The sequence below is a fragment of the Rhamphochromis longiceps genome, linkage group LG19 (assembly GCF_057381845.1).
Source record: "Rhamphochromis longiceps isolate RC_006_pf linkage group LG19, R_longiceps_female_GT1.1, whole genome shotgun sequence".
In the NCBI taxonomy this organism is placed as follows: Eukaryota; Metazoa; Chordata; class Actinopteri; order Cichliformes; family Cichlidae; genus Rhamphochromis; species Rhamphochromis longiceps.
This window is the reverse complement of record NC_140575.1, coordinates 16,757,645-16,770,976: the sequence shown is the minus strand read 5'-3', so window position 1 is coordinate 16,770,976 and position 13,332 is coordinate 16,757,645. Positions and strand designations below refer to the sequence as shown.

Genomic DNA, 13,332 nt, shown 5'->3' with positions numbered 1-13,332 from the left:
AGAGAATCAGATGAATTGCACTTTTATTCCATTAAATTAATGTTGAGATGTGCATGAGACAGTTTTAGTTCTCATTTTTTCAGGTTAGAGAGAATAAATTAGAGCTCCAAAAGTACAAATAAGGGGTCCTGTTTTAAGAATCATATAAAGTGCTTTTTTCCAGCCAACAGGATTAAAGCCGGATATTTCTTACTCATGCTTATAAAAAAAATATCTATTGTATATTATATACAATAACATTTCCTTATTAATATTTGGGGATATTTAATAGAAATTTAAAGTTATTTATTTATTCCTGTATATTAAGTGTTGGCAGTTTCAGTTCTGAAACCATGAAAAACACCACACAGCTTTCCAAAAGAATTTAAAAAAAAAATCCACCAGGACACAAATGGTGAAGTCTAAACCCTCACAGTGCACCTTTATTGGGGGAGTGTCACACTATAGAAGGGCGAAGTACACATTTAAGCACAGTGAGAGTTGTGAGCTCTGCACAACATTTTTGTAATCCATTCTACATCCACCTCATTGGAGAGCCACTCAGTGCTGTTGACCTCACAGGCCAATGGCATTACAGTCAGTACGGTCTTAGGCAGATTCAAGGTTTAAAGGCCTCCTCCCTGGGAAGCTCAAGACATTTCCAGCGCCTTATGGCAACTTTGTGCTTTTCAGTGTTACCAGGGTCAGTAAAAACCCTTCTGAGGATAACTCTCATCAATGTAACAGTGTTTGTTTCTGGGTTCTCTGACAGGACCAGGTCCAGGGTGTCCCCCAGTTTTACCTGAGAAAAGAACAAAATATGAGGAATACTGGATTACCTAATTCGTGCACTGTCGTAAGCAAGCAGCACTCACCGTTTTACTTTTCTTGATGAGTTTCTGTCCGTTAAATCTGAGCTTGTTGTTGTAGAACGCATCTTCAATTTTACTGTGACAAGACAGAAGCACGTTAGACTCTGGTATAATGGTGACAAATGTTGTGAAGTCCCTACTGTTTGCAGTTTTGTGCGTGTGCCTTCTTTCTATGCGATTGTGGCATCGAGGTATGGTCTGTGCCTCAGATGCACGAGGGAAAGGTGGAGCTGGATGGTTGAGATTGGGGGACCAGTTTGGGGAGAGAGGCACACCTGGCGTGTGGCTGCCAATTATTCTCTTTTCTTATATAGTAGTTGTGAGACTGGAGAAGGAGGAAGACAAAGAGTGAAGCACAGTGGCAGTAATGCTCAATTGCTGGGCAATCGATGAAGCAAATTTAACTGTGTAGAACTAAAGTTGTCCCCTCTTTGTGGATACTATGGGGAACCTGCTACAGTGGTTAAAGGGAAAAACAAAGTTTCTTGATGAGCTCACAGTGTGCCACTAGAACAGCTTGTGGCACACTGAGAGCACCCTGGCACTGATTCTCCACGCCATTTCCTTATTTCCTGTTTTGATTATGAAGTATGGAGGAAAGAGGGCAAAATCCTGTTTATCTTTAGCAGCAACTTAATCACTTATCAACACCCACCCAGCCTTAGATTCTTATGCTGACTCACTTGCGTGCCATATCCAGGCCAGCTTTTATAATGACATCGTAGCGGAAGGACTGAACATATTTCTCAATGTCTTTATAGTCCTTGGGTAGATTTGGGTCCGAATCTTCATAATCACTGTCCTCTGCGTCTTTATCATCCTCATCTTCCTCCTCCTCATCATATGCACTTGAAGCACCTTTCTTCTTGTTGCTTTTAAACCTCAAATGATGAGCAGACCAACACCTGAGAGCGTCTCTTCCACGGAAAGCAGGCCGGTGACAGCCAGGTGTCACAGGGAAGACCGAGTAGCCGCACAGCTGGCGTGTATGAATGGTCCTGGGACACCATTCGGTCTGCCTCAGACCATATCCAGTAGCTAGCAGGTGGCGAGGGCTCAACCTTCCAAGCTGCCTCATGGCAAGAGCTTGCACCACCAAACTCTGCATGTTTGTGCTCCACCCAGTCACTGAAAGGAAGGAGGAGATTGTCAAAACAACAACAACAAAAAGGTTCAGTTAATTAATTAATATGGATTCAATATAAAGAGCCACGGTTCAAGAACAGGACTCACGATTTCTGTCTTTTTACTTCATGATCATGTGATATCACAACATCTATTAAATTTAGAAAACAAAAATAGAACCACTTTGAATTCATCTTTATTTTTTGTGTGTTTTGGATCATCTTTGCAAATTCAGTTAGAATAATGACAAGTTTAGGGAGGCTGACAAGCTGCATATGTTGTGTTATCATCTTCACACAGCAGAACATCTGCCTCCTCACCTGATCCATAATTTTACACACAGTTTTTTAAACTGCTGAACATAAGTTTAGATCAGCTGGATTTACTGTAATCTTCAGAATAAAAGCATCAATTTATTTCAGGCTCGGCTAAAAAAAAAAAAAAAACTAATTTCAATTATTTTAGTTTAATAAATACAAGAAAAGGATCAAATGCTTCTTCTTGAACTAACTGACCGGATTAAAAGCAATGGTTAAGCTTTACTATTTTAGTCGACATGCGTTTGTTTATTCCGGAAGTACTCAGTAAGGACGTTCTTTGGTCGTTGCTGACCTCGGGTGTGTTACGTTCTCACTAAAGCGGGCACATTTTATATATATCTCCTGCTTTTCACACACTTTTATGTCATAATTGTTACCGGTTGCTGTCTCCGCTCAATGTTGAGGTTAAAGTTGAAGCCAAGCGGACGCAGATACGGGCCGTTAGCCCTTTACTTTTCTCCGCTGAGCTCGTGGACTCATTACTTCAACCTAAGCGTGACCCAGCCCGAGCTTCGTGACCATCAAACGTGGCACAAACAGTTTTTATCGAATGAAAACTTAACTACGAGTTTCCTAACACGCTGCAGGACACTCACCTATGGAATAACCTTTCATAGCTTCTTACTGTACTTCGTCGTCTCCGCTGCCGTGGAGTAGACGTGTGGTCGCCGATTTAAATATACTGCCTCCTACGGCACCGGTGGATTATTACATGTATGGCCGAGGCAAATGGCAGTGAAGGAATTTAAACGCAAAATGGTTCAATCTGGGAAAGATCACGTGTCCTTTTTTTCAGGAATCTCTAGATTTATATTTTAAAAATGAAAAACTTAGGCAAACAACTCTGGGATGAGTAACCATGAAATTAATTAAATATTAAAGTTTGATTCATTTAATAAAAAGAATATAGACATCGTTTTGTGATATGTGGCATTCTTAAAGTAGACCATACAGCTCTGTCCTAAATTCGGCCAATGAGGATTTGATTACTCACCAAACACTGTGCACCACTGCTTGCAAAACTCAAATTTGGGCATGTTGGAAGACATTTATGCTCCATTTAATCAACCCTGAAGCCACTCTCAGTTGCTTTTTTGATATAATAACAGTAAAAGACATTCCAGCTTCTCCTAAAATATAACAGTAATGTGTAATTTACCACAACAACTTAGATGTCTCTTATAAATAGAAGGCATTGTCATAATGTTGCAGTTGTTGGCTCATCAGAGCAGGCAGGTTTTCCCGTCTTTGATGTTCAGTTCTGGTGATTCTGTGTGAATTAGTCTTAGTTTCTAGTGTGGTCTTATGGTGCTGTAGCCTATCCGGTTTTGATGTATTGTTCATTTAGAGTTACTTTTCTACAAACCTTTATTGCAATGAGCGGTTATTTGAGTCACTGTTGCCATCCTCTCAACTCGAAGCAGTTTGGCCATTGTCCTCCATCTTCTGGCACCAACAAAGCGTTTTCTTCCTGCATGTTTTCTCTTTTTCAGACCATTCTCTGTAACCCAGGAGATGACTGTGCGGAAAGATAAGCAGTTTCTGGAATACTCAGAGCAGCCTGTCCGGCACTAATTACTGTAAAAATCAATGAAATCAGCTTTCTTCGCCATTTTGTTGCTCAGTGTGAACTTCAGCAGGTCGTTTTCATGTCTTCATACCTAAATGCACTGAGGTATTGTCATGTGGTTGGTTGATTGGATATTTGCATTAACAAGCAGTTGAACAGGTGTAGTAGTGATTGTATGTACAAGGTGGATGTAGTCTCTCTAAAGTTAACCAGATTTTTGAAGATTCAACTTTTGCATTTTGGCAATTTGCCCATCTTTTGGTTATCAGCCAGTCTGCTTTGCCAGCAATTCACACATTATTAAATAAAATTGAAACTGAAGCAACTTTAAATAAACAGGGGTTTTATCACAAGGATGGATAAACATAAGTAGCAATTTGTTACACTTTATGAATTAGTTAATAGCTTCATTATTTGTTATTTCTGGAGCTTTTAAAAGGATTTGAAGGTAGTTATTGAAACAAAACCTTATTTCTTTTCTTGATTTTTCACAGTTTTGTCTCTCTACAGCTAGGAGGGGGAGCAGGCAAAGGATTAAATGGATCTGAGGATACAAGAAAGCAACATTTTGTTTAACTGTACATGGGTATGACCCAGACATTTATTGCAACTTTTATTTTTCCAGCATAAGATAAGTTGAAATACATATTCTAAAAAGTAATTAAGTTATTTATTCAGCCCATTTGGTTATAGTGACATTTATGACACTTTTTTCTACAAGGTAATTTACACCAACATTCAGCTCCACTACAATTCATAATGTCTATAGTGTCACTTCCATCAAGTGCATAATAATATGAATGTCACTACATTATTGAAAACAATGTATGAATATGGAGGGCCAAAACTGACAGGATTAAAATTATAAATAAATTTAAAAATCAGTAAATATGCCACTAAATGCCACAAAAATTTTTTTTATATTTTTGATTTTTTTTTTTATTTGATCCTATGTTAATTTTACATTTTCTTTATTAAAATAATTTATGCATTAATATGTTTATTTCCCCCCAAATACATTCATTTTGTGTTTTTACATTTTTTTATGCATTTCTGCTTCATTGTACATATAAGAGGGCTTAGCTGACCTATTTTAAATCTTTAGTGACTAAGACTTATTTAAACATTTATTTACAAAGGTAAAAGGTTCACCTCATGACTGCTTTTAATTCATAGCCAACTTATTTGCAAAAGAAAGCAGAAATGTGGAAAGAAATTTGAAAAGAGAATACAACAATACAGTCGTTTGGGTAAAAAAACAAAAAACACAACTAATGCTTAAAGTAACTTGTGCTATTTGAGAGGCATTTAATGGCATATGAATTTATTTAAAAAGTAATTTATTTTAAATTTTTGGCTGTTTTGGTCCTCCATAGAGAACAAGCTGTATTGTGGCACATTGAATACAACATTTTTTATATTAAAAAAAAAGCATGTATTATAAAGTTTGTATAATGTGTAAACATAAGCACATTTACATCCTTGCATATACTAACTGTAAACTCAGAAGAGTCACATATCCTCCACATGACAACATCCAAAGTCTTTCAGTAACATGGTGGCATATCAGTACATGCTGGACAGCGAGATCACCATTTTACAGATGAAAAATGGAGAATTATTCCTTTACTATCAACACATAATGGTACAGAGTATATCGTATATGCTGGTGGTTTACATTCATGGATATGGTTTTACCACAGTGTCTCAGCAGGAGGAAATCATGCGAAAACAGGCATGGATTTGATGATCTTATGATCTTTTTTTGCAGCTAAATCCACACTCACCTGCTCACATGTACTGTGATAAACCAGTCTCTATCTTTTATGTCCCAATGATGGATGTAATGATGTGTATTTGTACCACAGTTGCCGGCAGGTTTCATCATGGCAGTAGGCAGCAGAAAAGTCCAATTTTATGCGTAATGCTTGATTGAGTTTTCATGATGCGTTTTAGTCTGTCAAGGTAAAGGCTCATAGGACTAGACAGTGTTAGTGCGCCCACATTTTTTCATTTTCTGGGTCAGTCAAGACAAATTAATCGCATGTTAAAGCCACTAAAGGAAAAAAAAAGTCCACCTGATTCTGTTTTCTCTCTTATTTTCTTCAAGATGGCCAAACTGTTAATTCCAACATTTACATCCGAGGTTAGAAGGAAAGCACCAACTGTAAACATCATGTTAATGTGTCAGTCACTCAACATCCACAACAGTCTGGAGCTGCCACATAGCACCAACGCCCAACAGTCAATTACAAAGAAATCCACTAAAGAAGAAGAAAAAGAAGCAGAGATGCACCAGGATGCAACGAAACCACAGGACCGGCTGTTAGTAGGGCATGAGTCTGAACTTCTCTCAGTCTGAACAAATGCCTCACGCTTTCTAACATCCTTAGGTCACTGTCTGCTGAAATTAAGCTTATACCTGTTGTCTGGAGTTAATAAAAGGCATTCTGGATAATGTAGGAAAAAACAGATGATTTAAAAAGAATTTACAGATATGGTTTAACAGTAAGTGAGAATGTCCAAGATTTAAATTGTCACTTGAAGTCAGAGGTTTCCACTTTGGGATGTGCACCAGCACAAACTGGCAATCCTCCATTTGAGATTTATTTTCACAGTTATTGCTGTAGTTAGAAGTTAAATTTGTAGAAGCTGCTCCATAATGACTCACTAAATGAACGTGAGATGTTTAAACCTGTCCATGTGTGACCTCTGAGAAAGTTCCTATGAGGTATCTGCAGCCTTAGTTTCACATGCACTGTAAAAGCTGTAGCGATGGTGTGCTTTGTAACAGTCTGCGTCTTCTTGGTTTTTCCTGGAAGCCAAGCAGATATGATTTGTTTGTGTGTGTGAGCTTATCATGAGATGCCACTTTGTTCTCCACTCACTGACCGCTGTTATTGCTTTGGTGATTCACACATTCAGGATTCAGGCAATTGTTTCTTACAGCATCCACTACGCCCTGTTTTTGAAATGCTACAGAAATGCCGCTGTGACTGCATATCATAAAGAGGTCTCCACGCAGGAGCCATTTCTGTGGAAAGATCTGTGGTTGTGGCAGTTCTCACTGCAGTGGACAATGAGCACCGGGTAACAAAGTGCATCCTCGTAGTCCGGGGGCTCCTCGTCATCTGTGGTGAGGCGTTCCGATAGGCAGCGGGTATTTTCACTGGGGCTCACCTGGTCGTCTAGGCTGCCGCTCCTCCAGAAGCAGCTGCGCTGGGAGCCATAGCGCCGGGCCAAGGAGAAGCGGCTGCTGCTGAAGGGGATGCGGGAGCTGGCACCGGTGCAGATGCTGAGGGCGCTTCTGGAGAACACTGAGGAGCAGCTAATGGCTCTGTGGCAGCGCTCGCAGTTCTGACGAAGCCCACTGAAGCTGGAGGGGCACTGGGCCAGGTCCATGAGGCCAGCCTCTGAGTAACTGGGAACCAGCTGCTGGTTGGAGCGAATGTGCCACTCCAATTCTGTGCTGTCAATGGTGTTAACTCGAGGGATACGGCGCCAATAAGGCCGATCGTCACAAGGGGTAACAGGGAGGTAATCGTGACCGAAGAGCTTTTCAACACGATAGTGGACGTATGCAGTGCGATACTCTGTGAAGACTCTGAGAGGCCAAGAAAACGTGAGGAAGGAGGCAAACCAAAAGACGTAGTGGGACAGATACCAAGGGTGGTGCTCCGGGTCACAGAGCACCAAGACATACTCCTTCAGTTCAATGTTCTTCAGGTGCATGCCCTCTCTGGCTTCCATGTAGTCATCCAGGCCCTCGTTGTCGGTGAAAAACCTCGCCCTTTGTGTGAGATAAGAATTCTCGGACTCCACGTTGGCAAAACTGAAGCACTTAGTGAAGCGCATCTTTGTCAACGCAGACTTCTCCAAGCCCAGCAGCTGTTTGGAAACATCTTTGACACCACAGTGGCTGTAGTCAAATTCTGCTTCTGCCACGTGGGTGTTGACACGCTCATGGTAAACCTGAGTGCTCGTGTAGGCGTCTCCATTGCGGTAGCGCGTGACTTGTCGAGTTCGGCGCACATAGTGATAGCTGATGGCCTTCCACCAGATGCAGGGCTTAGCCTGCTGCATCCTCTGGATGCGCTCGGAGATGCCCTCCACGTCCACTTTGTGCTGCAGCTCATTCTTCACGTGACAGTGCCAGCACTCGACTAGGTAAACTAAATAGAGCATGCCCAGTAGGGCCAAGGGAATGTAGATGTAGCCATCAGAACAGGGGCTGTCATGGTACATCATGGATTTCCCTTTGAAGTCGCTGTCGAAGGTGAGGCGGGTCACCTTGGTGATGTGACACCAAACCATGGTTCCCATGCAGCCATACATGAGAACGGAAAGGAGGAAGCATTTCCAGAAACTCTCCCGACATAAGGACTTGCTTAGAGATTGCTTCAGCGGTCTTTGCTGTTGAGTGAAAGCACACATAAGAAGAAACATTTTAAAAACTGATCAGTAGAGCAGGGCAATATGACCAAAAATATTTATCACGATATACATTTGAAAATTTGCAATAACGATATAACTGACGATATAATTGACACTAGACAAAATACTTTACAACTCCATAACTTTATTAGTGCAAAAAAAAAAACATCGATGTATTTTCACTTAAACAAGCAGCTGTTTTTTATGTGCATTAAAGTCATATAAAAATTTAACAGTGCAAATGCAAATTCCTTGCTGACAGTTTAACCAAAAGGCATTTCCAGTGGAAATTGGCCGACATATCCTCAGCATAACCATGTATAATATCCACAAAACTTAAAAAGAGGTTATACACACACAATACGGTAATATTATGTTGAAGTTTAAGTCCTCCACATGTAAACACCACAGACTACCAGTAGCTGTCAAATGCAGGATTGTGTTTTGGTCGTTTGCTATCTGACTAATTTTGTTAGATTAAATATCAGAAACGTTAATAATTTTTTAATCGTAGGCGAAAAGCTTTAGAAAAGAGGAATTTCCGATTAAATTAAAATGTGTAAATAAAGTAAAAGCCTGGCCTTTATCATTTCTAACTGTGTTCCTCAGTGAACCTGACTGGCGTCGTCCGTATCTGCTGGGTTTGTGTTTCTGGTTTGTGTGGCAACAAATAAATTATGTTGCCACTGTGAGTTATTTCTCTTTTAGCCAGCTTGTGCTTTTTTCAGTTATCTCATGTGTATTATTGTGGCTTTTCCTTCCTTCCTTTCCACTTCTTTCCTCCTTCGTGTTTCCTAATTGTGTCTTGATCCCCCAGTCAGTCCTTTGTGTAGCCCCCTGTCAGTTGATCTGCTTTACAGTGTTTTTGCATGCTTTGATTGCAGCTGCTGATTAATAACTGCAACATTGTTCAATCTTTTGCATAATTAGACCAAAATAAACAAAGGAGTCGCAAACCCTTGCAAGCAGCACTGGGGTTATGGTTGAAAAGAACAACAAGATAATTATGTAAATTGTCAGATGAAGTATGCAGCACTTACATGATATAGAAAATGTTGCCACACACTTTCAGACAATAAAAGTGCCTTTTTGCTTTTTACTTTTAGTGGTACAGAGGTTTATCATTGAGGCTTTATCCTCTGAGGTGCAGAGTGCGGGGGAGACTTCTTTACACCCTTTGCACATCTGGTGTCAATAAGTGCACATAAGGCTCCCAGAAACAGGGAGAACAGGTGACAGTCCTCTGCAATTCTGCACCTTTAACCTTAAATCTTAAAATGGAAGAGTAAATTATATATTTCACCTAGTTCTGAAACAGTCACACTAGCACGTTTCAAATTATCTGATTTTATTATTAGACAAAGATAACCCAAGTAAGACACACAGAAAAAAGACATAAAGAAGAGTTAAATTTCATTCATCACACCCAGACCTGATTACTGTCCAACCTGTCGCATCAAGAATTTACTTAAACAGAACCTGTCCAACAAAGTAAAGTAGGCTAAAAGTTGACAAAAAGCAACACATTGTGCCACGATCTAAAGAAACTGAGAAAAAAAATCATTGACATGTGTGAGTCTTAAATGGTTACATTGTCATTTCTGAGGCTTTGGGACTCCAGTGAATCACGGTGAAGACCCTTATTGATAAATAGAGAGAATTTGGAACAGTGGTGAACCTTCCCAGGAGTGGCCAGCATACCAAAATAACCTCCAGCGTCCAGTGACGACTCATCCAGGAGGTCACAAAAGAATCCAAAAGAAAATCGAAATAACTGCAGGTCTCACTTTCCTCAGTTAAGATCAGAGGTCATGAATCAACAATAAGAAAGAGACTGGGAAAAATTGAGAGAGCCCAAGGAGAAAAGCACTGAGAAAACACAAGGACTTGTTTCACATTCACAAAAAAACCCATTAATGATCCCCAAGACTTTGGGGAAAATTATTCTCTGGACTAACGAGACTTGTTGTAATTGATGGAACAAGAAAAGATGAAGGAGAATGTCCGGCCATGACTTCATGCCCTGAAACTCCATCACTGTTGGGTTATCCAGCATGACAGTGATTTGCAACAGACCAGCAAGTCCACCTCAAACAACCCTTCAATGTGGCTGAATTAAAACAACAGTGCCAAAATTTCTCCACAGTGATATGAAAAACTCATTGCCAGTTATCACAAATGCTTGATTCTGCCAAGCTGGCACAGCCAGCCATAAGATTTAGTTTTCACACAAGGCTATGCAGGTTTGGATAGCTTATTTTTCTTAATAAATAAAATCATCATCTATAAACTACTGCGTTTTGCATTTAGCCAGGTTATTTTTGTCTAATATTAAAATGTATTTGGTGAGCTGAGACATTCAAAAATAGAAAAAGAAACCATTGAGGGGCCAACCACTAAACAGTACTGCACCCTTTTGATCCTTAAAAAGGTATATAGTTATCTTGAAGTCTAATAATTAGCTTAATGGGTGCAGATGTGTGTTGATTATACTTTTAGGGGCAGAAATTTGTGTTTTCATTTCTGTGAGCGTCCATGCATTTGGGCTTGCAATTATGTAATTATTGCATTGGATGAAAATTCCTTAAGAAAGAATGGATGTTAACTCTAACCCTAAACGGATCCCAGCCAAACTGGTGGATGTTATTAGGTCACTGTCTCGTTTGCAGCTGACCTGCATCTCTGCTGACTGATAACTGCAACGTCTGTGGATGTTTTGCATAAAAGTATAACCAAAACGGTCAAACACACACGGATCAGACATTTCTGTGCAAAGAAAATCAATCTGCAAACAATAAGAATAACAGGATATTCCGTCCGTGGTCAGGTTCACAGGCCCGCTGCGGCACACGGGAGGTGAAAAACAGGTACAGACGCTGGCTGGCTGATTCCCAATCACATATCCTGCAGTTTTCCTCTAAAACAATCAATGCATGCTACAAGATTATTGAATTCCTTTCTATATCAGACTGTGGAACAGTGGCATATCTGTAACACCAAATTCCCGTCAGATTATCCACCTGCAGCGTGTCACAGCCTGCACAGCACGCACATGGACAAATTAAAGCTCCGCGATAAGCTCTGACAAACAGACCGTAACAAAAGGCATTTACTGTGCCAAAAAAAAAGGATTGCCAGAAAATTCTACCTCCTCTCTGGTGTCCTCCTCGAAAACGGTGGTGGTGCTGCTTTCACTCGCTGTCGCAGCCGATGCTGGAGGAGACATGGTGCTGGGCAGCTACTGGTAGTGATGACAGGGCGTGGAGGAGGAGGAAGAGCGAGAGATTTCACCGCCTTTACTCCACAGCGACCCTCAAATGAGACTCGTCACATCTGCTGTCATTTAGAGGCATTTAGAGCTGAGCCGACGGGGACCGGCTGATCGGTGAAAGACAAAATAAGAGCATCTGTACCTTCCTTAAGAAACGAAAATCGATACGCGAGGGTGTTTCTATGGGAACTCCCACCTCCTGCTGTCTACGGTTCAGCTGTCAGTGCCGCAGTAACATGATGGAAGATATTAGCTGGTCGTCGTTACTGAAGGAGCGTGCCCTGCCCCTCGGGGTCCGCTGGGTGCGCAGGAGGCGGCCGCAGAGCTGGCGGGGTCGCTGTCCATGGTGCTGACTGAGGTAGCCTGAGGTACCAGGAGATGCTGTTGCATAAATCACTTAAAGGGAAAGTCCGACCTAAAATGTGCCGCCTCACTGATTATCAACATATGGAGCAAAAATAAAGTTATTTTTACTTTAACAAAGTAATCTGGTCACTCTTTAGGCTTAACCAACGGTTTTCTTTGGACGGCTTAATTGTTCGTACACAGTCAGAAATAGGGGTACGGAAGGGGTACATTACTGTGCCCCAAGGTACAAAAATGACATTAATACAGTCTAAGGACAAATATTGGACCTCGGGGTAACTATCTGTACCTTTTTTAGCGTCTGAAAGGTACATACATGTTCCTTAATTGTGAAAAGTACTTATTTGTACCCATTCTTTCAAAAGATAAAGTACAGGTTGATTAAGCTCTTTTTGATTAGAGGTTGTTTTTTTTTTATTCTTTTTGACAGTAATTTATTTGCAACTGTATTGATATAAGCATATATTTTAGTGTTTTTATTTTTTATTATTTTCATTGCTGTTGCTGTTTTTGTATTCCCTGAACCCCCCTTATTTTTAAGCTGCTTTAAGAACAATGAATTTATTTGAAAGAAAAAAAAGTAAAAATGCATTTAAAAATTTTTTTAAGAGAGTGTTTTTTTTTTTAAGTATAACTATTTGGATGAATTGCAAAAAAGCACCCTTATTGAACTCGGAGTGCGAGTTGAGCCCATCCTCACAACATCAAACAAAAAGTAGAAGAAGAAACTCAACGAATAGCTGGTGGATTCTAGAATTTTCTGTAAATGCAGCAGGTGCCATTTTGTTTTATCAACGGAGGGAGATGGATTACGAACTTGCAAGTCCTGGTGTGCTCTGTTCACTTTCAACCGAGGAACTCTTAACAAAAATACAAGAGTGGGGCTTAGATGTCACCGAAGCTGAAGCTCAGCATTTCAGAGGTAAGTTTTATTTTAAGAAAAATGTAGCGTAATTACTAATTATTGGTTTAGCCTAGCTTAACGTATATTAGCAATTTAGCTAGTTTCGGCACTCTCTTAGCTCAAATTATGTCTTTTTACAAACGTTTTTACAAACGTTTCATGTGTAAAGTTGAGGTCACAGTTCTGAAAAATGTGTACACATAGTATTTGTATAAGTTTGAACTTATATATGTGGTTTGGCCACAGTCTATGGGTTCGGTAACCCCTGCGCAGCGGAACGGCGCGAAATTTGATTCCCTGGTAGCTGAATGCAGTTTACCGTTAGTGTATTAATGGTTTAATAAAATCACGTTTTTACATCCATTCCAAGGCCATCAACACACATGGGCGGCTGAATATAACGTCTAAAGGAAATATCTTAACACCGCACTTCTTTAAAATATAACAAGGGTGTCGCAGCTGGGGTTTGATAGTCGCGTTTTAAGCAATGT

General features: G+C 40.3%; 2 protein-coding genes across 2 annotated transcripts; both read right to left on the bottom strand.

Annotated features, from left to right (window-relative positions):
* Positions 1–395: 395 nt before the first annotated feature.
* mtres1 (mitochondrial transcription rescue factor 1) lies at positions 396–3,019 on the bottom strand. The gene is made up of 4 exons (XM_085391671.1): positions 2,893–3,019; positions 1,535–1,979; positions 855–927; positions 396–781 (listed from the first exon to the last, which is right to left on the bottom strand). Exons 1-4 carry the CDS (start codon positions 2,909–2,911, stop codon positions 599–601), a joined length of 720 nt encoding a protein of 239 aa, XP_085247797.1. The 5' UTR covers positions 2,912–3,019; the 3' UTR covers positions 396–598.
* Positions 3,020–4,402: 1,383 nt separating this feature from the next.
* tmem151bb (transmembrane protein 151Bb) lies at positions 4,403–11,736 on the bottom strand. The gene is made up of 2 exons (XM_085391370.1): positions 11,449–11,736; positions 4,403–8,279 (listed from the first exon to the last, which is right to left on the bottom strand). The coding sequence occupies exons 1-2, from the start codon at positions 11,524–11,526 to the stop codon at positions 6,870–6,872; spliced, it is 1,488 nt and encodes a 495-aa protein (XP_085247496.1). The 5' UTR covers positions 11,527–11,736; the 3' UTR covers positions 4,403–6,869.
* Positions 11,737–13,332: the final 1,596 nt, after the last annotated feature.